This window comes from Poecile atricapillus, chromosome 11 (assembly GCF_030490865.1).
Source record: "Poecile atricapillus isolate bPoeAtr1 chromosome 11, bPoeAtr1.hap1, whole genome shotgun sequence".
Taxonomy (NCBI): domain Eukaryota; kingdom Metazoa; phylum Chordata; class Aves; order Passeriformes; family Paridae; genus Poecile; species Poecile atricapillus.
Window position 1 is genome coordinate 19,659,960 of NC_081259.1, and position 23,201 is coordinate 19,683,160.

The 23,201-nt window shown below is 44.6% G+C and overlaps 1 protein-coding gene across 6 annotated transcripts in view; it reads left to right on the forward strand.

Annotated features, from left to right (window-relative positions):
* Window positions 1–23,201, forward strand: part of MYO9A (myosin IXA) — a 173,401-nt gene that overhangs the window by 121,145 nt on the left and 29,055 nt on the right. For all 6 annotated transcript variants that reach the window (XM_058847326.1, XM_058847322.1, XM_058847324.1 and 3 more), the window contains exons 12-19: window positions 3,024–3,145; window positions 4,152–4,293; window positions 5,001–5,196; window positions 9,568–9,687; window positions 14,123–14,198; window positions 18,470–18,613; window positions 19,272–19,311; window positions 20,230–20,352. In XM_058847326.1, coding sequence (XP_058703309.1) covers window positions 3,024–3,145; window positions 4,152–4,293; window positions 5,001–5,196; window positions 9,568–9,687; window positions 14,123–14,198; window positions 18,470–18,613; window positions 19,272–19,311; window positions 20,230–20,352 — 963 coding nt within the window. The remainder of the gene's footprint in view (window positions 1–3,023; window positions 3,146–4,151; window positions 4,294–5,000; window positions 5,197–9,567; window positions 9,688–14,122; window positions 14,199–18,469; window positions 18,614–19,271; window positions 19,312–20,229; window positions 20,353–23,201) is intronic.

The window sequence follows — 23,201 nt, forward strand, 5'->3', positions numbered from 1 at the left end:
AAATGCTAGGTAAAAAAGAGTAAGGGCAATTTATCTTCATTTAAGCTTTGGAGCAGTTGCTCTGGAGTAGTTCCTGCTGCCTGTCTTGAAACGAGAGCAAAGCTCTGAATTATTGTGGAAAAGGTTGTTTGTTGATGACTTGAATCCCTCTTTTCATTTGGCCAGAGTGGTAACAGGTTGTGTTGGGGATGGAAGGGAGGGGAGAGCCCCAGAGCCTGGGAGTGAGTGTTCCTGACCCAGCTCAGAGAAAAAAGGAGCAGAGGAGGGAGAATTAGCCAAAATCCCATGGCTGAAGGGAATGAAGCCAGGAGGGACCTGATGACTGACCATGAGGTCTGGGGAACCGCTGAAAATCAGTCCAGAGAAGTAGAGGCCTTGAGCTCTGGTCTTTTTTGGTCATTTACTAGACTGTTTCTAAAAACTCCATATCTGGCATTGCTGATCAGTGCTTTTTGCACTGATCCCAGCAGCAGTGTAAGTTTTTTGTGTGGCCAGAGGAGTTTCACAGCACATTTGCTGTGCAGCTGCTGAGTGTCCCATGTGGAATTGTGGATATCTGGAGGCCTTCTAGAGCAATGGTTTCTCAGCTTAGATGTGTGGAGATGTAAAACTCTACATGATTTATGGGTTTTTGGGGGGCAAAATATGTAAAGCCCCCCAACAAGAGCTTCAACAAAGAGTCGTGATAATAAATATAAAACCTGGTAACACCCTCCTGCCACCACTGAAATAATGCTGCTCTTGGCTCATCACACCAAGGTTTTATTGCTCACCATGTGCTCCTGAGCAGTCCTGAGCTGGCAAAGCTGGGCCTAATGGACCCTGCACTCCATTAAGGGGCTGTTGGAAGTAGGCAGTTGATGGATGGTGCTGAATCCCAGTGACTCTCTGGGAAATCCCTCGGGAGCAGCTCATGCTGCTCTGAAATACACAGCCTGTGACTCCTGCATTGGAGCTTTTTCCTGGCTTGCCCTGAAAGTGCCATGAGTTATAATCCAATCTGTGATTTTTGATTGCATATATTCAGCAGGGACTTGGGAATGTTGTTGTGAGGTTCTGCTGTGTCCTGGTTGCTTGGCAAGAACTGAAGGTAAAAGATTAAAAAATAAAAGGAGAAAACAAAATTCATAATACAGAGCCATTCCTTATTTTCTGAATTTTTTTTCCCCAATGTGATGTTGTATATTTTGTAATCCCAAAGGCTTTAGGGATGTTAGAAACTCCTTCTAAGGCAGCACACACATCTGTATTTGTCCGTATTGTTGTTGTAAGATTATACAATGTCTCCAATACTGAAATCAAGACATTCTAGGGGTTATTTTAGCAAAAATTTCCTTGTGAAATGTCTCAAAGCTCTTCAGGCTCTTTATTTCTAAGAATATCTGTGGAGTTCATGTTAATTTTGGATGAGGATGGGCATACTTCTTTTAAAGTTGTTTGTTCATATTAAAAATAAGGACAGAGGCAGCAATAATAATGAATCTGATTATTGTTGGAAAGATGCATCCTATTAGGATTTTGAAACGTGTTTCCTTTTTATCTTCAATTCTGCCATCAAAATGTCCCATGATAGAGAAGTAAAAAGGCAGCTGGATCAGTAGGACTTTGTCCAACACATGGAGTAAGATGCATGTTAGATATTGGGTCACAAGTCCTCAAACATACGATAAAAAATATGATTTTTAAACTCTACTTTCATTTAGATGCCCTAAAATAATTCTGCATAAGACTTCTTGAAGCAATCCGTTGCAAGCATGTTCAGGGGAGATAACCTTTGTAGGAGAGAAAGGGTTAGAACTATTTTGGTGGAAATGAAGAGCTTTTTTTGCCTGAGCTTGAATTTGAGGGCAGATCCTCACTTTTACTGTAGAGAGTGGTGGTTCTGCTGGTCTTGGAGCAGTGGCTTTGGCTAGCTGGGGGTCTCTTCGTTAGCCCAGACAGCACCAGCCATGAATAGCGGGAGATACGGAAGCAGGAAAGGGAGCTTTGCTGCTTTTTCTGTGTAATTACTGTGTTGTAGCACAATTTCCTTCCAGCAGCTGAATACTAAATATTAATTGATGCAAATTGTGTGACACTTTGATGGGTGGGAAGTTCCACATGCCTCAGCCACAATCACTGGGAACCCCAAAACCCCCCAGATCCCAAAGCATGGGAAGGAGAATCTGCCCTTGTGCCCCCCTCAGGTGAAATCTCACCTGCAGAGCTGCCTCCAGCCATGGGATCCAGCATCAAAAGGACCTGGAGCTGCTGCAGAGAATCCAGAGGAGGCCATGGAGAAGCTCCAAGGGCTGGAGCCCCTCTGCTCTGGAGCCAGGCTGGGAGAGCTGGGGATGCTCCCCTGGAGAGGAGAAGGCTCCAGGGAGAGCTCAGAGTCCCTGCCAGTGCTTGGAGGGGCTCCAGGAGAGCTGGAGAGGGACTGGGGACAAGGGATGGAGGGACAGGACAAGGGGGAATGGCTTCCCACTGCCAGAGGGCAGGGCTGGATGGGATATTGGGAAGAAATTGTTTCGTGTGAGGGTGGTGAGGCCCTGGCACAGGGTGCCCAGAGAAGCTGCAGCTGCCCCATCCCTGGAAGTGTTCCAGGCCAGGTTGGACAGGGCTTGGAGCAACCTGGGATAGTGGAAGTTGCTGCTGTCCATGGCAGGGGGTGGAACAAGATGAGCTTTAAGATCTCTTCCAGCCCTAACTGTGCTGTGATTAAGAGGCAATACAGGAAAAGGAAAGGGGGAGTCCACACACGCTGGATGTTCTTGGCAGGCTTGGACCCCCACACAGCCACCCCATGTCCAAAGAAACTTCTGGTGCACCTGAAATTGGGAAATGCTCTGTGCTTCGTTTTGTTTCAGGTCATTCCAGAGGTTCTTTATCTTTTTCTTTGGAATCACAGGAAGCATTGATGCATTATTTACAGGATGTCTGTTTTGGTAAATGGTTTTCACAAAACCCTTTGGATTTTGTCTTCTGTTTTTGCTTACACCAAATCATCATTATGTCATCTGTGGGGCTTTGGGGTTTTTTAGGAGGAATATAGAGCAGAAGGAATTAGCTGGCACAACATCGACTACATAGACAACTCCAGCTGCATCAACCTGATCAGCAAGAAGCCAACGGGGCTGCTCCATCTGCTGGATGAGGAAAGCAAGTGAGTAGGAAAATGCTGGCTTTGGAAATGAAATTTGGTTTTTCAGTTAAAATGTGTTTATTCTTCAGCTTTCTGGGAAAAAAACAACTTCCCACAAAGGTGCTAATAGCTCTCTGGGCTGATTGGTGTTTCTAGTGTTGTTTTTGAGGTGGCAACACACAGAGTGGAGAATCAACCAGCTGAGCAAAAAGCCTTAAAAAATAATAATTAAAATTCCTTTCCAGAATTTATTTGATTAAAGGGAAGAGAAAAGGTTTCCTTTGCTTCTCTCTTCATTTCTTTCCCTATCTCTTGGGGTGTGACAGCGTGAAGGTGCTGAACCCAAGACCATGAGTTAAAGCAGGATGTGTAGGTGCTGTTATTGAGATATAAGGTGGATTTATCAATTTACTGGTAAAAACTGAACCAGAGTGAAGTGAGGACACTTGTCCAGAGGGGCTGCATTTCCACAGGGTTTTATGGGCATCAGGGACTTGGCTCAGGTTTGCATCCTTGGTTGAATCCATCTGTCTCAGGAGAAGTTCTTGGGTGAACGTGTGGCTTCTGGGGCTGCCTTGGTGTGGAAACTTTGCAGGAGAACCTTTCTCCCATTGGATGCTCGTGCCAGTTTCCTCCCTGGGAAAGGCAGGGAAAGGCCAGGTGGTTTTGCTGAGGTCAGATACACATGGCCAGGGGAATGAGGTCTTCTCCCACCATTTGCCTTTGCAGGTTTCTCCCCCACTTCTTGTCTCATTGACATGAGAGCAGCAGTGATGCCCTCCCAGTGATACTGTCCTGGGATAAATCGACTTAAATTGGGTAAAGTTGTGAAATACATTCCCATGCAGGAGATTTCCATGAAGTTTGAGGATGGAGGGTTGGCTTTCTCTTACCAAGAGGCTCTGCTGAAGCAGACTGAGAAGTGGGAGCTCAGAAAGTCTCTGTTTTCCTTTTTGTGGCCAAGAAAGAAGTGGAAAAGTTTTCCCGTTGGGTTTTCAGCTTCTTCCTTTCGATTCTCTCCACTCAGTTTTCCTCAAGCCACAAATCAGACACTGCTGGACAAATTCAAGCGTCAACACGAAGGGAACTCCTACATTGAATTCCCAGCAGTGATGGAGCCAGCTTTCATCATCAAACACTACGCGGGCAAAGTGAAGTACGGAGTCAAGGTCTGTCCCCCAGCTGTTCCCCGGCAGTTGCTTTCATCTAAATCAGGGATTGGGAAGGGAAGCCCCAGAGGCTCCACAGAGATGTTTTGGAGAGGACTTGGCCCAAGAAGATGGGATGGTCAGGAGAGAAGTTTTTAGGGAAATGAAAATGTGACAGGGACAGGATCTTCCTGTTTTCCTCCATGTGAGCATTTCGGGAAGAATTTAGGGATAACGCAGTGAGCTCAGTGCTACACCTGAATGACAAGTTGAACTTGGGTGTCTGGTGGCCTTTCTGGGCTTGGTTTGTGTAGAAAACCCAGTGTTTTCCTCATCATTAGCCACTTTTAATACAGGTTATATGTGCTTAGGTCTCAGCATCCCACTGCCACAGGTACTTTCTGGAATCCCACACGAATGATTCCAAAGTTGACTCTTTCTATTCATGCCAGTTATTAACAGAAGGAATTCCGGTGGTCAGATGAGCCTGTGTGAGAAACAGCCTCAGGATTTGCAGCTGTAAATCTCTCATCCTGTTTCTGATGCAAGAAATGCACATGATAAGCATCAGAGCTGATGGTCATCAAGAGCTATCTGATATGGGAGCAGGAGAGAAAAAAGAAACAGAATTCAATAGTTGTGCTGGCCCAGAGATAGGCCAGAAGATCCTACCTGGAGTACCATGTGGATATTGTTTATTTTCCTCTTTCCTCCTCCTCCTTCCCTAGGATTTCCGAGAGAAGAACACGGATCACATGCGCCCAGACATCGTTGCTCTCCTGCGGAGCAGCAAGAACGCCTTTATCTGTGGGATGATCGGGATTGATCCCGTGGCTGTTTTCCGCTGGGCCGTCCTGAGGGCCTTTTTCAGGGCCATGGTTGCCTTTAGGGAGGCTGGAAAACGATACGTGGAGAAGAAAACTGGTATGTGTGCTCATCACCTGGTCTGGAGCCTGTTCTCCACTGGCAATTTGGCTTTAATGTGTTATTACTGTGTTTTAAGTAGCCTGACTTAATAGGAGTTCTGAATCTATTAGAAGCTGTTGAAATAACAGGTAGGTTTCTTGTGGAAGTCACATTTAAAGGTACCAATTGGATTTTAACATATCATAAGGAAATATTTTCATTTTACTGCTGCTTTAATTTTTCCTTTTTGTAGGATGCATGGATAGAAAAACCCAAGTCATTCAAACAGAGACATACAAATTATCCAGCAAAAAAAGCAAATTATTTTTATAATAATTCTTGAACTGTTTGTTACATCTGGAAACAAAAAAAGGCAATAAATCTTCCTATCATTTTCCAAGCTGTTCACATTTTCAGCTGCAGGAGAGCATATCTCTTGTCTAGCAAAATTCATGCCTTTGCAGCCATCCAGAACCACGGATCACAGGGGCATTAAATTAAAGGAAAGTGATGGTGCATCATCATGCTGTGGCAGGCAAGACCTGACTGTGCCTTTAGACCATTTCTCTGCATAAAGCAATTTCGGAAAGACGGGTACAAGCTATTACTATTCATTTCTGGGCACAAAAGGGCTTGAAATCCGTGATGGAATTAGAGCCTCAGCAGGGAAAATGTCAGCTGGGTTAAAATTAAACGCAGAGCTGCATCATGAATTACTTTCTAATCAGTGAGGTTTGCATCGAGGTGAGTGAGGGAGCCTGGGACAAAGAGCACAGGGATGCAAACTCTTCAAGCAGAATGAAAATTTTCTTGGGAGCAAATCCCAAGAAGAGCAGGAGGCAAAAAAATCAACTTTCAGCTCTTGGGGTTCTTCCTCTGACACCTCTTGGATGCAGCAAAAGGGCCAATTCTCTTGAGCCTGGGTCTGTCTGGCACATCAAGGCAGCATTTTTGGACAGAGTAACCACAGAGGGAGATGGCAAAGATGTTTGGCGTTGGGAGAAAGGCCACTCCAAAGAGGTGGTTTCCAAAATCCATCTTTGCATTTTCATCTTGAATAAACCCCAGGCTGAACTCAAATGAGGTAATCTGGAAGATAAGAAAAAATCATTCAATCTCAGGAACTAAGAGCTGATTTCAAGCCCTGCTTCGCTTTCTGTGTCTCTGGCAACTGGTCCTGCACACTGCCATGCTCATCTCCTCACTCCCACTTCTCAGTCCAGAGTTTGTAGTGGTAACTTGCTTATATCTCTCTATATCTATCTATATCAATAGATATAATAGATATGATCCTTTGTACATGATTAAAGATATATAGATATAACTGGATGAGTCCAGGAGGTCTTGAAACAATTCTGAGACTCAGTTCTTGCATCACCTTCTCTTTCCATACCAAAATTAACCAATACATGGTTATGGCTGAATTTCTAAACCTTTTCATGGTGCTGCTCCATTATCTGTCCATGTCCTTTAGCCTGTATTCAAATGGCTTTGTGCTTTGTACCGTCTGGGTTTTGAGTCAAAGAAATACAAACCTTCAGAAAGCTGGATAAGGTTTGTCTTAAACTTACCAGCAATCCTCAGGTCATTTATACCCTGAGCTTTTATGTGCATCAAACTGGGAAAAAGTCATGAGCAAGTCTCCATTATGCAGGCAGCACTAGTGGGAGGTGATTACCTAAATCTAAATTCCATACTGAGGTGCACCTTATCTGTGGAGAAAACTTAGCCTACAGGAAGTGGCAGAGCTGGGATCACTGTCCTTGCCCTCTTGGAGAGCTACCCAGCATGTCCAAGCATGACCACCCAGGCTGGACAGGCCTCAGAGCAGCCTGTAGTGGAAGGTGTCCCTGCTCGTGGCAGGACTGGATGATTTTTAAGGTCCCTTCCAACTCAAAACCATTCTGGGATTCTACTTTGCCCAGGTCACACTTAGCAAGCTGAGGTCAGTAGCAGTGTTTTCAGTGTTTCCAGTGTTTCCAGTGTTTTCAGTGTTTTCTTGCTGGTGTGACCTTACAGCCACTGGTGTGGAACATCCCCTGTTCCATTGTCCTCCTCCAAAATCCTGTCACATCCGGTGGCTGTGGAAGAGGTAGACACGGGCAGAAGGCTCAGCCAGTGTCAGGACAGTGTGACAGGCTGGAGTGGCAAAATGCCTCCACTGCCAGATGCTGGAATTCCCTTCTTCTCTCCAAAATAATGCAGAAAAACACCAAACTGATGCTTTGCCTCTATGGCAGAAAACATTTGTGAGTTTATTAAAGTATCAGTAAAATTCTCCCATCTTGATAAACAGAACAAGAGAACCAAAGGCAGCACATGTTGGAGGTTTATTTTGTTTTTTATCAAACCTTGATGGCTTTAATTAGCTGGATTTGAGCATCTACCTCCCCACAGATGTGGAGCTTCTGACAAAATGATGGTGGAGTAAGAAGAGCCTCTCTCACACAGTCATCCACATGCACACAATATTTGTACAGATATTTTTTCAAGACATGCTGCCTCTTCTTGGTTTTTGAGGTCCTTTCCTCATCCATCAGGCAGGTGAAGTGAGGGAGCAGGGAAATACCCAAAACATGCTTCTTTTAATTAAAGGTTCTTTGCACTCTTTGTCTGAACTCCAACTGGATCTCTTGTGCTTTTACGCTTGCAATACCCAACAGGGATTTTCTGGAAAAATCCCTTGCTTATGTCTAAGCAGCTCTGCGAATTTTTGCTCGGCTTCCTTTCCACATCATCCTTTTGGTTGTCTCCTCCATGCCAAGCAGATGCTTCTGGAAGGATAATCAGCATTTTTTCTTGCTGGCTTTGGGGACTCTTCTTTTCTTGTGCTCCTGATACCCTCCTAGTGCAGCTTTTGGTGATTGTTTGATTGTCCTCGTTAGCTTGAAGGTGAAGAGCAGCAAAGTGGTGTCACTGTGAATTTTCTTTGGTACCTTTGTGTTCTGCCTGAGTGATGCTTCTTACAGTGCTGCCAACGCTCCTCGAATGAAGGAAGCCAGGATCGGGCAAGCTGTACTTAGCTGAAGGATGGAACTCTTCAATAATTTGATTTTTAATTCTTCTTATCACTAAGTTTATCAATGAGGATCGAAATGGTCCAATAGAACTGCGTGTTAGAACTGGATTTGTTTGTGAACTTGGATTAAAGGAACACTGTCAAGCATTTTAGGAAAGAAAATTGGCTGATTGACTTTTTCTGCTGTCATCAATACACATTTATTATGCAAAACCCTCTAATTCTTAGCAATAATGGAAAATTAATGGAAAAAATAGTGCTGTTCATACAAACTACACTGCAGAGACTTGGTTTTGCTGGACCTATATCCTTGCTCTGATGAAGGCTTTGTGGTCTTGAGGCTGTGCCTGTCCTCGATGGGCTCTGCAGTTGGATTTGGCCAACAAGGGTTGTTCCTTGGATAATTCCTGCTTAAAAATAATCCCACTGGTTTCTGCAGATTTATTCCTGAAGCTGATCACAAAAAAAACCCTACTGCCCTCAAAATAATCAATAAAAAAGGCTACACGTGCCAAATGAAGGTGACAGCAACCAAAAGCTTGGTGTTTGAGGTCTCCCTGGTGTTAAGGTGAGGAGGACGCTCCTTGACCGTGTTCCTGCAGAAGATGCAGACCAGTCCTTTCCGACGGTTTGATGTGTTGATATGAAATGCTGCCGTAGGTGCTGGCACAAAGTGACTCCACGGTGACCTCCCCACGCCTCCCTGGGAGTGTGGCACATCCTGGCCTTGGCCAGCCATGGCAGAGAGGCTCTGTGTGTTGGTACATTGTCACTGGCGTCACCTCTCTGCCACCCTGTTGCTCACAGCTGGGCATCAGAAATCCTCTTGGCCACACATCGATGGTTTCTTCCAACCCAAACCCATCCTGCCGATCTCCAGACACTGTGTTCTCTGCCCTCAGGGAATATGGAAATGGTGCTTAATGCAAATAATTCATATTTTTCCTTTTAATTGCCAAAATGTAGCACTGGGATGCAAAATGAGAATTCCAGCTGGTTGTGTCATGGAGCATCTGGGCAGGGATTTGTGGGTAACACCAGGCAGAGACATGGAAAAGATTTTAAAAATAAATTAATAAAAGTAAAGATTTATGTAATAATCCTCTTTTTAGCCAAAAGATCTTGGAGTGATTATTAAGTGTTTATGCTCTGTCTAATGATGATTGTAATTGGGACTGGGATGTAGTCCAGCCCATTGCTCCCGTGCCACAGCTCCGTGCGGAGGAAACCGCAGTTAAATTGTGTCGAGCACAAAAACGCGTGACCCTCGAGCTCCTTCGGGCTTGTTCCTTCCCCTCTCCTGATCTCTGCTTATAAAATCTTTCTCTTCTCTCCATTATTTTTTGTTTGTTTTTATTTTGCTTCCCAAGGGCATGATGATGCAGTGCCATGTGCGGTTTTGAAAAGTGTGGATAGTTTTAGCTTTCTCCACCACCCAGTTCATCAGAGGAGCTTAGAGATCCTGCAGAGGTGCAAGGAGGAGAAGTACAGTAAGGCTCCACCACCCGCCCTTCCCTCTCATACCACACTCACACGTCCAGAAATGGAAACCAGGTGCATTCCATGGAGAAAGGATAAAAAACAGGCCTGAGGAGCTCTCCATGATCAAACCAGCTGCCTTAGAGCAGTTTTGAACCTATTGGGAAATGATTAGGTAGAGTTGGAAGAGTCAAATTAAGCAAACCCATATCTCTTGAGATCTGACAAAAATCATTTTGTTGGCGGTTTCCCCATTTACTCACTGACATTAATAAAGAAAATTCCTGATACAAGGCTGGTACAGCTGGAATTCAATTTAATTTGGATTTCATTGGACTTCAGAAATATCTTTAGCTTGTGAAAATAATGTCTCCCAGGGCTTTTACTTAAAACAGAAGCATTGTCAATGTTATTTTACAAAATGATGCACTTGGTCTCCATTTCTTCATCTTCACTCCTCTGTCATGTAATAAACTCATCCTGCATGACAACATGGACATTCTTGCCTGCACTACTCTATTTTATTTTTATATTTAAATAGATATTTGGTGCTCTCATGTTTAGATATATTATTTTCATACCATTATTCTCTTCCTTCATGTTGTGTGTTAAAGCTGACAGAAATAGAGCTTCTCTGCATGGGCAAAGCTTCAGCCCAACTTGCTTAAACTTCATGAAATTTAGGTGTAAGTGGAAACTACCTTTTTTTCTGTAGAGCTGAGCATGGTAAGTACAGTAGGTGCATGTTAAATCTTCATAAATATGGGTTTCCTGTTAGAAACCTTCTGTCAGATGTCTGTGCTTCCTGCAGCATGTGGGGTTGGGGGAGCAATGGTGGTTTAGGTCTTAATTTAGGCTTTCATTCTTAATTTAACTACATTATTTTCCCCTACTAGTTCCCAACACTGCTGTGAGAAAATAGAAAAGGAGTGATACTAAATTTTATTTGATTTTAGATTTTATTAAGTGGTGTTGTGCTAAGTGACCTTACTGATACTACTAAGAAACGATTGGAAAGGAAAGTGGTTATCAGCAGAGTGATTTTACTTGCAATTAATGAATCAATTTAATTCTTAGCTTGGCTCAGCAATATGGGCAATTTTGAGGGGTTTAGTTTGCAGTTCCTTAGGTGGGAAAAAGGAAATTCATACAACTCATGTGATACTTAGAGCTTTAATATAGTGGGAAGCAGGAAGTTGAGCTCAGTGTTGAGCTCAACACCTCAAAACCTCACTAACACAGACTAGTTCACACAATTTGAGATCTCTTAGGATAAATCCAGCCAATAGGTCTAAGAAGAAGAGCATTGCCACAGTTTGTGAATTGGTATCTGACCAGGCAAATGAGTAATTCTTGTTCTGCATTCAGAGATCTTTCCACCTTCCCAAGGGGTGTGCTCCTGCTTCCCCAGGCTCCCAGCCTTGGAAAGCTGAGGTGGGCTTGGAGCGTGCATAATGTTCCGGTTCAGAATCCACCCACAGGCAAGCTCGGCCCCAGGGACTCAGCTTTTCCCACAGGTCAGATGAGCTTATACATCCACGCAATCCTTGAGACAGCAACCAGGGTCATCTCCTTGTCTTGAACTGTGCAATTAGTTCTGAACAAAGAGAGAAACAAATTGGTTTGATGAGTTTATTGAGATTCCCTGTAGGTCCCTTGGTATTCAGCTTCTGGAGCCAGCTGCTCGCCCTTCCCTTACCATCAGCTGCTTCCCTGGAGCCATGGAGTCCACCAGTCCCTCCAGAGCAAGGCACTGGGTTTAGACACCTCTGATTCAAGACTGGAGCTCTGCTGGTTGACATTCACCCCTAGGGAGTAGACAGGGCTTATCCAAAACTCTTCTCAACAAGAGCAAAGACCTGTTTGGTAAATCAGTCCGTCTTGCTGAAACACTGCGGCTGAAGGAAGGGGAATATGCTTGAAAAATCAGAATAATTTTCTGCCTGAAGTGTAAAGCAGATCAGGCTGTATCTGAGCTGGATGAAGGGAGTGAGAGGTTGTTGCCATTCACATGTTCTTTCCTGCTGAGTATCAATTCCTACAATTTAATGGCCCATATTCACCATACACAATCCTCAAGGCTGGGTGCAACTCACCATCTGAAGTCCAAGACCTTTTTACCTTCTGTTTATAAAAATCCCCTTTATTTCCCAGAAATAAGAAACATGACAGCTTTTTTGGCTGTATTCCTTCTTTAAAGAGCCAAGTGATGGCACAAGGTAGAAAAGTCTTTATATTTGGTGTATCTAAAGCAATTCTCTTTAACCCAACTTGTGCACTGTGACCTTTGTCAATCAACAAGTCACTTAAGGTGCAGAACCACGATGCAGTTTAAGTGCAGCTGTTACCTGAAAGCCTGAAATAGAAATTCCCTTTTCCTGAGCAATGCAAGGATGCAGGGATAATTTGATACAACCTTGTCTTCATCACTTCAGCTTGACTTGCTGTGTTGGAAAGTGTTTTAGACCTTCTCTTTGGTGGGGAGTGCAGGGAATGGTAGGAAGACAGATTTTGCTCCAAAAAGATATTCTAAAAAATCTTGGAAATATCAGTGAAATCCAATTTTCATGGACTCCTTTAGACAAGAAAAACCTTCTGGACCTTAACAGGGGAATATCCAAGCGAATTAAAACATATTAATCTATATTAAAAATAGATCCAGCTAGACATTAGATGCTTTCTTAGTCTAAAACTAGCTACACAAATTACTAATGCAACATTTTAAGCAGACTCCTGGTTATTCCCATTTTTCCCTTTTTACAATTGAGTTTCTGTGCTCTACATCAGGACTTTGGACACAGAAATGCCAGTCTTGAAAGAGGTACAAGAACACTCCTAGGTCAAGAAATGTAAACCAAAAATGGCTTAAATGGCAAAAAGCAGAATTGAAAAGGATTTTGAGCTTGGGTGTTGTTAAGCACTCGGATGCATTTCCTGCCATGCTTTCCGAAAGCCTCCAGTGCTGGAGATGCCAGACCTCAGCAGGAGTGATTTGGTTGGTTCTGCTTTGGAGCACAGGCTGGGTTCAAAGATGACCTGGGGCAGCACACCCTCAAATTTTCTTTTGTTGACATTTCCATGTCCAGAATATTTGGGCACCTTTAGATGCAAAAACTTAATCAGGTGGACCATCAACCTTTTCAGGGATCTCCTGCCCACTTCAAGATGAACTGCTTCTCCTGTTCCTCTTCAAGATGAGCTGTTACAACACCTTAACAGGGCAAGGAGGGCAGTAAATGTCCTGGTAAAGTCACCGTTGACTTTGGTAGGAATTCAGCTTCTCCTCAGGAATTCCAGGCTCAGAGCAGCAGGATGGGCTCAGGTCTCAGCGTATTTGCTTTGTGTTCATCTTTCGGAATAACAAATCGCCAGGACATCTTTCAGCTCAGCACCTGGGCTGCATGAAATAGAGGAATTATAAATATGGGGAGGAAGGGATATGCCATTGCTTCCTCCTATCCTGCTACAAACCCTAGTTTAGACTTTTTTCTTTTTAGAAAGCTTTATTTTCCCTGGTTTTTTCCACTGTAGATGTCTCAGGGTAGAATAAAACACATTTTCCCCATGCTGAGGTGCGAGCTGTGATTTTTCCTGTCTCACAGCAGTGATTTTGAGACAGTTATAAAATTGCTCAGCTGTTTTCATGTCAAACTCCACATTATCAGATCTTTACATTTCTGTGGTTTGGTGACTTGAAGTGTTCTGTTGTCTACAAAAATTGTCTTTGTAAGTGCTTGGTTACAAAACATTTCCACTTCGGGGAAGACAGCAGCTGCTACTGTAAGCATGTGTGGCAGCTTCCTTGGCTGAATGCAAAATAGATACTTTATTTAATATATTGTTTTATTAGACATATTTTATTACAAATAAATTATTTCAGGTATCAAAGGATATAGGCTCAATTGGCAATCAAGCCTTCATGAAATAGTGTATAAAGTATTTCCTACTTGCTGCACATGTCCATATATTTGGAGGGAGGGAGAGAAGTGTCTAAGGAGTAAATGCCCATTTTTTCAAGCATTCTCATTATGTCCAGGTGTTTTGCCCATGCAGCTGGGTTATACCATGCACAGTGGAAAGCTTGGGAATCTCTTGGACACGGAGAACATGAGTGGCTGCTCCCCCCCATTAGCTCCTTCCCTCACCCCATTTGCTGGTGGGGACAGCGTGTCCCTGAAGCACCCCATGTGTGTGTGGGAGGGGAATTAGAGGCTGGAGCAAACAGTGTTACTCAAAGGGTGATGACTCTGGCAGGGAGGTGGGACCGGGGAGCGATGGCATCCCTGGCACCCGGCTGTGCCCGGCATGTGCCAGGACACGTCCGCGCCGCTCCGCGCCACAGTCAGGGCTCAGCTATGGCTCTGCTAATTGTCTGTGGGGATGGCTCTGCTAATTGTCTGTTGGCTGTGAGCCAGCTGGAAACGTCTTCTTCATGTGCTGCTTCAGGTATCACTCGGAAGAGCCCGCGGACGCCGCTCTCAGACCTCCAGGGAGTCAACACCATCAACGAGAGGAGCCCACGGTAAGGCTTCTGCTTCCACCTTGGCATGGCCGGGAATCTGGGGTGGGAGGGCACTGTCTGTACCTAAAAATGGCTCTATTGACATTTCTCCCATCTCTCCTTTCAATCTTCTCTTCGTTCTTTCTCTGCCATATGATGGGATCTAAGCACCTTTCCCGACTAAACAGCAGTCAGGGAAAGCAAGTTCCCTGTGTCAGAGGCAGCAGTTGGTGGTGGTGGGTGTACTACGAGGGGAGAAGAAGCTTAAAGAAATGAATGAATGTGCCAATATCAAGGAAATAGTCATTTAAGGAGGACAGGTTTGGGTGCAGAACTGCATGCAGCATGTGGTGGCTCCAGGCACCCTGGAATGTGGAAAACATGGAAGGTACGGGTTTGAGATGGTCCTTTGCCAAATGCTGGTTTTCAAGAGGAAAAAAAGCACATTTGCTTCAAAATTGATTGATTTTTACAGATTTTATGTATGTTTTTATTTTTAATTCCTTCCTTGAAGTTTCTGACCATTTAAGCAGCTACTGAATGAGACTCAGATCTACACTTGAGATACAGATCTGTGCCTCTTCTGAAAAGTCTTTTTCATTCCTGTTCCAGAATTAACTTGCTTGTGAAGCCAAAGTCTTCATTTCCAAGGCATGTCTGGACACAGATCCTTTTCTCAGCTACTCTTGTGCTATTCCTCTGCACATCCCAGGAGATCTGATTTTCCTGATGCCCCTCTGAAGGCATGGGGTGCCTCTCTGCTTCCCTGTGAGCTGGGCAAGGAGCACCCTCAGCTCCTACAACCACTGCTTGGGGCTGCAGATATTCCAGTGTGTCTTTATGAGAAGCCCAGAACAAGTCAAGAGGAGTCTGAGTCTTGTCTCCTGAAATGTGTCCATTAAATCTGTCCTTGCATCCCAGTTGCTTCCCTTCCACACAAAATTAAATATCCTTCAAAGGATGTTACGAAGGCTCATTTTTAATGGCTTTAATGCCAAACAGCCACAACAAAAATTAGATACACATAGTTCCTTTTTTTCTAGGAGAAGAATGTCCTTCTTCCTCTGAATTCCTTCCCTTTGAGAGAGGCAGTGGCATCCTCCTGAAGGAGAACTGAACGTTCTCACATCATTACAAGCCCATTTCAGTGATTAGAGAGAATGGGATTTACTTAAAATGGTGGAATTGAATTCATAAATTTGTGCCACTTCTTGAGTTTGATCAGAAATCCACAAGCAGTGTCACCCTGTCCTGGGAAGGAACCTGGCTGTCCTCACCTCAGTCTTTGCCACCTTCCTTTCCTTTCTGTAATGCTGCAGCTGCTGGGGCTCTGATGGGTTGGGTTGTGATGACATTCGGTGCTTGGTAACACTCAAAGCAGGGAAGGTTGGTGTCTCCAGAGGTGACGTTCCCTGCTTCCAGCACCTCTGATTGTGCAAGTTTCCCTCAAGATAACGTAATGTGAAACTTTGTCCCTTTGGAGATCTTCCCTTGTAGATAAGAGGATTCCTGCAGTTTCTCTATCCAACCTTTGCCACATAAAGAGTATCTGTGAACTGGGACAGGGCTTTTCTTGACTGCCCAACTCCAGCTTTGGAAGCACTTTAGGAGTCTAAAAGGAGCTTGGGCTGCCAACATTTTTGTAGCTCAAAATATTTCAATTATCTCAGCAAAGGGACATTCTAAAAGCAGGGAAACTCCTCCTGACCCAGGCAAAGAGGAGGATGTGTTTATTTACTGTGGAGTTCAGCGTGTGGTCAGCTCTGCTTATGTGACTTAACCCGTGCCAGCACAGCAGACAAGTCAGCCTAAACAGCCAGAATTGAGGAACTGTGTTTTCCTTCCTCATCCTCAGCAGCTGTGTCCTATCAGCAGCCTTAATCTGAGCCTTTATTTGCAGAAAATGGGCTTTTGGAATCATCCTAACTCCTGTGTTCCTCCTCCTGTGGTGCCTCAATAGCATGGTCCATGATCTTCATTTCCCTTGGGCATCATCAGTAATGGATTCCCAAATGTCACCTTTTCCCCATCCTTCTGGAAGTACAAACCAGGTGTCTCAGAAGATTTCCAGGGTCCAGCTGGGCTTTCAGAGTAGGCAGGTGATTTTGATTCCTTTCATTGTAGCTGCTCTTGGTCTGGAGAGTTGTGTCCCACTTGATGAATATTGGTATTTCAGGTAAATGGCACTTGTTGAGCAGGAGGAGGTGAGCACAGGAGTGCAGGTAACACATCTGGAAGAGAGATTGGCTTTAGCAGCTTCCCAGCAGATCAACTGGCAAGCAATTACAGCTCCAAATTAAACAGGAATTGCTTTCAAAGCCATCTCATGATCATGTGGCTGCTGATAAGTCTTGTCATGCATCCATCCTACAGGATAGCTCAAGGCCTGTTTCTAAAAGCAATTTTGAGGCATGACATCACTCAGGAAGTCACTGTGGAGGCTTTAGGAAGCCAAGTGCTCTCCTCTGATCTCAGAAAAAAGTGGACAGGTGGTTTGCACATGCTGAGTGGGAAATCAGGCTTCAGCAGAGTGTTCCAAGTGCCTTCCCCAGCTGCTGAGAAATGAAGGCCAGGCCATGCCTAACCAAAACCACTTGGGCTGGTTGGGATCCTGCTGGTTTGTGCTCACCAGTGACACTTTTATGTGCAGGGGTGTCTGAGCCCCTGGTGTTGGTCTGGAAACAGCTGGCTGGGCTCAGTGAGGTGATTGACCCTGAGGTACCAAAAGCCTGCATCTGTTGGCATGTGAACATATCCATCCTAAAGCATCCATAACCATCAGAGCTGTCATTTTATCTCTTGGGTTTTTCAAAACCACATGGGAATTTCTAGGGTTTTCCAGAGAGGTTGGCCAGGATTAATGGTATTGTACATCCCAAAGGTGGCTCTTGAGCTTTAGTGGTTCCCATCAACTGGTGGGGTTTTTTTCCCACCTGCAAACAGAAGGGTTTTGGTGGATGGATGTAAAGAGAAGAAAGGTGAACAGGAGGGATCACTTGGATATTCAAGCTTCTCTCTAACAATCTGTGAATGGAATGCTTAAGAAAGCAGGTCCTGGAGCACTTAGCCAGGGGTTTTTCTTTGCTGTGATCAATCCCTCCTTATAATAGTGGTCCGTGTCAAAATGCTGATTTAATAGGATCAGCAAGGAATTTGGGAAGTGCTCAGATGAGGCAGTGAGGTGACGTTGCTCTGAGGATCTGGCTCCAGGCTTTGAGCTGCCTGAACATACAGCTTTACATCCTTTATTTTTTAATTTCCATGTGGCACTTGAGATTTGCCTTTCCTCCAAATCAAAGGACTCTCTTGTTGTCAGACCTCAGAAGTAGCCGGTGCCTGAGGCCACGTTTAAAGCACCGTGTCCTTCAGCATCCTCGTGACCTGGTGCAGCCTGGAGTCTCCTCCTGTTCCTTTTCCTCCTGTCTGAGATAGCTTGGGGGTGGGCAGGGGTGGGCATTCCAGGCCCCACATCATTCCTTAGATTGCTTTTATTTTGCATGATGATTTCTACAAGACTGGTAAAAAAGCTTAGAATTAAAAAACCCCCAACAAACCACTAAAAACACACCAAGACAAAAGTATTTTGTTTGGGTGCTGTCCATAAGGGGCTTCATGTCCCCCAGATACCACTGGAAGGCTCCTTATCTCTGGAAATTGCTTGTCCTGATGTGTAGTTTGGTCAAGTATCTGTTTCCATGCCTCCAAGAGAGGATTTTGATTCCTCTACTCCTTCCCTTTAGCCCTTCTGAAGCCAGGTGAGCATTTCTGGAGACCACAGCAGTTATGCTCCATGGCAGCAGGAGCCAAATTGAGTGACTGCTCTGTAATCAGGTCCCAGAGAGTGATTCTGGGTCAACCAGTCCATCCATCTGGGGCTGACATCCATTTTTGTGGCAAATAAGGAGTTTATTGCGAATTAGATTTGCTTTTTCTTTTCCTAATGGAATGATTGTGTGAATTTGAGGAGACAGAGTCAGCACCAGATATCATGGCCTCATGTCCTTCAGACCACCAAAGGTATCCAGAGATATCTGTAGACTCAAGGTTTCTGTGTGGGAGGGCTGGAAGCTCTTATTGTCCTGCTGATAATTTGTTCCTTTTGTGAATATTTGATCTTTGAGAGGTGCTTTAGTAAAGAATGGTTGTCTGGCACCAGGGACTCATCCCATGGGAGTGAATGAAAACTGGAAAGAAAAAAGCAGCAGCTCATTTTCTACCAGTAGCTTATTTTATGATCTGGTTTTTCATAGAACCGTGTTTTTAATCTCTCCTAACGGTGTCTGGTGTTTCAGGGATGCCTATGCAGTTGGCTGGAATGGCCGGATGGGGATGAGGCACAACAGGCTTGCCAGCCCTGGAACCTTCCTGGACAAAGATGGGATATTCGTCAACGCAACCAACAGCAAACTGCTGGAGAGGGCCCATGGCATCCTCATGTCAGTACCCAGGAGGGGTCTGGGCTTACCCCTGGAGCATAATGAGCAGCATGGGAAGTTAGGGGAATGTAAATAGCCAGGATATAAAACTCTCAGGCCACCAAGTAGACTTGGAGGTGTTTCCCAGTTGGGTCAAAGCAGCCCCAGTACATTTAACGTGTCTGATTTAACTTGTCTCATTCATTCAGAATGACAGACAAAGGAAAGAAGAGAAGGCACAAACCTGCTGGTCACACCAGTCTGGAGTTACAGCAGCCATGTAATGTAGTCACACCTTTAACATCATATCAAAGTTTCCATTATAAATTACCTGGGCAGGTGATGTTGATGATTCACACTGCAGACTCTTGGAAGGTTCAGGGAGCATCCCAGGGTGGCTGGAATGAACATGGAGTTTGGAAAGCAGGAGCCTGGTCAGTCGTTTTGTGACTTGGCTTCTTTGCTCTTCCCAAATTCCCAGCATGCCATCACTTCCAGTGTAACCATTCCCATGACCTGGATCCATTTCCTCTCAGTCTGCAATATGCAGGGGCAGCCCCATTTCGGTGCCAGCTAGGGGCAGCAGCTGCTAGTGGGGTTTGGAGGGGCTGGTCTCATAAACTCCTCCATTCCACAACTGCCCTTGTGGATTAACCTGAGCTGTTTGTTATCTCCCCAGGCGAAATAAGAACTTCAAATCCAAACCCAGTCTCCCAAAGGTGAGTGAGAAGCAGCATTTTCTCCCTTGTGGTCTGTGGGTTAAGGCTGTAGCACAGTGATGTGATGCTGCTGAATATGAAGAAGACCATTGTGTCTACACCAAGACTTTTGTCAACTCAGCTCTGTTCAAGGCTCTTTAATTCATATAAACCCAAAGGTTTTCAGCCCTGATTTCTGCTGGGAAAGAGAGATAAGAGCACTTACATCCTCTTTGAAGCTGCTCTGGCTCCTTTTACCTCCTGAGGAGTACCTACATGCTGGTGAAATTTAATAACCAAATCTCGAAACTAAAATTGGCAAGTAAGTGATGCAGGAGAGCTGGTCACTTCCTGATAGACAACACAGATACTGATAGACAACAACCTTGTTACTTTCCCTCTGTCTTGGCTACATTTATTATATTTTAAGAGGTGCCAAGAGATCTGCTGTCCCTAAAAGAGCAATGTTTTTTGTGGTCCTCACTGGTGCTGCATCTATGGTCAGGAGCAGAGCACCAGGAAAGGACCAAACATTTTTTACTCCTCTCTATGTGCATCTTGTATTTGGAGAGACACCAAAGCAATTAATCAATGAACTGCTCATTAAGAGTGAGGAGAATCATAAAATCATGGAATGGTTTGTGTTGGAAAGGACCTTAAAGGTTATTCAGTTCTTCCCCCTGCCATGGGCAGGGACACCATCCACTATCCCAGGGTGATCCAAGCCCCATCCAGCCTGGCCTTGGACACTTGCAGGGATCCAGGGGCAGCCACAGCTGCTCTGGGCCAGGGCCTGCCCACCCTCACAGGGAAGCCATCCCTCAGTGCTCCCTGTTGAGATTACATCAACTAATCTCCCTGTGAAGGTAAAGGAAGGATGTAGCAGATGGTGTGATGGTAACATCTGGGTTTTCTATGGATTCTCTCTTTTTTCTGCAGCACTTGCTGGATGTGAAGTCCCTGAAGCACCTCACAAACCTGACATTGCACGACCGCATTACCAAATCTCTCCTCCACCTCCATAAGAAGAAAAAACCACCTAGCATCAGCGCCCAGTTCCAGGTGAGCCCTTTCCTTTGATGGAGAGAGGGGAACCAGCTGCCCTAGGCACAGTCCTGCCCCATCCCCTGCAGCATTTAGGCCATGAATCCCACTGAGGGCTTGAGGGAACTGGGAGACACAGCAGTGTTTAAAGGGTGCAAATGGGGAGAAATAAGAGTGAGGATGGGGACAATAGGGGATGATGTGGTGGAGCAAGGTGGGACATGAGGATGAGCTGCAGAGGGAGATGTTGGTGCATCCCTGTCCTCTGCTACCTCGTATTGTGGAGCTTTCTCTGCAAATCCAGAAACCGCAAAATCACCAAACCACGTTTTTTGCAGTCTTTTTGCTCTCATGCAGCATAATCTGTTCTGAGACAGAATGGGAGTTCCAATAGGGGCAGAAAGGTCAGAAGAAAGGTCAGAACCCTGCTGCATTATCTCCGGGCGAGCAGGTGGATTCAGAGGAGGATCTCATGTTGTCGGTGCAGTGTGCCAGTCAGCAATCCCTAGGCTTGGTGCGGGGAAAATAATTCTCCAAGGACTTGGCAGTGCTGGGCTCACAGTTGGACTCAATGATCTTAAAGGTCTTTTCCAGCCTAAATGTGATTGTTCTATATGTGCATCATGGCTTGGAAACAGCTAAAAGACGTGCACGAGCAGGTGGTGATAATAGAAGGCAGCTTTTCACTTAGAATCTGGGTTCTAAGCAAGTCTGGGTTGGTTTTGACTTGTAATTTTGACTGCTTTGGGTCTTTTTTTGGAGATGTGTTTTATATTTAGAAAGTCTCAGTGTATAGGTGTGGGTAAGATTAAATCATCAAAAATATATGCACACATACATGTGTATATATAATTTGCAGAATGCACATCTGTATATTTTTTTATATATATATATATATATATATATATATATATATAGCCTTGCCTAATCTAATGGTATTCTGGTCAAAATTCACTCCTGCAGAGTTTAATTCATACCCATGGAGGGTTTGAAACAGGGATGTCTTGGAGAGAAAGGCCTTCCCAAAACCTATTTATGCTCCCTACAAAATCCTGAAAAGCTCTGGGAGGCACAATTGATATTTTTTTGTATATTTTCACAGCCCATTCAAATCAAAGACCCCTAATTTCTTTGAGCACTTGTTAAAGGGAATCATTCTGAAGGATGAAGCAGCAGCATTGCTTTTTTAATCAAGAGCAAACTAATAAAACTGCGGTGCATGGAACTGGGTCACAGGCAGGAAACACAAATGTTTCCTATCATGGTTTTTTTTTTGTGATGAAACGCTGCTTTGTGGCTAATGCCTCAACACCAGGCTTGCAGCTGCTCCATCTCCTATGGATTTCCATTATCCCTATACTTAGGGTAATCTATAAGGGAAATAGTGCCTCGGAGTGTGTGCCAGGATGGCTTTCAGGATGGAAAACTAAAGCATTCCAAAACTGTAGAGCTCCCCTGGAACCCACGTGCAGGTGGTGCCCTGGAGACTGGGATGGAACAGTTCCTAAAAGGCTGAGTACAGGTGGAAAAGAAGTGGATGGCTGGAAAGTTTTGCTGGCAGAGGGACAAAGGAGACAGGCACAGGGTTAATCCAGAGACCTCACGTGTCCTTTGCAGACTCCCAGCCACCAGATGGCAGAGGGTGCCTGGACCATCTGCCTCACACAGGATGAGGGAATGGAAATGCCCCCTCCTGTGGGTCCAGCACATCCCATTCCCACCATTTCCAGCACTGGGAGCACTCTGATCACTGGGCTTGCAGCAAAAGGATTGTGTCCCTTGAGCACCCCAGGATGCTGCAACGTCACTGCTGGTTGAGAGCTCCCAGTTGGCTTTTTTTGTGTAAAAAAGTCATTTCAGATTTTAAGAAAACCAGGAGCATGCCAGCCGAGGTCTGCCACGTCATGGTATTCCTGCTGCTCCCTGGGACAGCAGCAGCAATATTTGCATGAAGTTAATGTACATGACACAGCTGCATCACACGTGCCTGGATCCATGCCTTGCTCCTTCCAAAATCCTGGAAGAAATCTTGTGAACAAATTTTTCTGAACATGAAAGGCTTCCGATAAAGATGTCTTTGAAATTATCAGAAGGGAAAAAAGGCTTCCTGTGAGCTATCTGTGGGCAAAATGCTTCTTTGTAATACCACACCAGTTTATTAACTCTTGTATTCCTGGATTAATAACTCTGCTTATAGTAAATATAACAGAACATCCTTTACATGACTGAATTTTAAATTTGATTAAAATCAGGAGTAATGTGAATTCTGTGAAAGCTGTAGCACCTTACCAATGTCATGTTTGTAATGTGTTCAGCAATTAGAGATACCCAAAGTATTTATAGGAAACAGCAAAAAAATGTGGCTGAGGAGCCTGGCCAGCACCGATGGACTCAGCACAGTCTGGTTTTCAGCCTGGTTTTATTCCAAGAGCTGATTCATCCCAAAAAGTCAAAGGTTTGCAGGGTGAAGGGATAATTCAGCATGACATCCCGCTGGAGCAGCTGGCTGTAGAGTGATGCCAATGTAAATTCATTTTTATGGGAGAGACTTTTAATGGTGATGAGTAAATAAGGGGAAATAGAAAAATGGAACCAGGAAACCTCTCGATTCTCAGTGATCCTTCAGTCCGGAGCAGGCCAGCACTGAAGTTCTTCTCTAGAAACAATCTCTGAAGTGTTCAGGGTTGCAGGCTTCAAAAATTATTGTAAATTCCCAATTTTCCCTTGCCGAAACTTTCATTAAGAACAATTAATTTTTAGGCCAACGGTAAAGTTTTGACAATTAAAAATCAGAAGTAAATCCTGCCTAGAGTCACTTTTGATGAAGGAAAATTTGGTTTGTTTAAAGAACATTAGTGGTTGTTTGG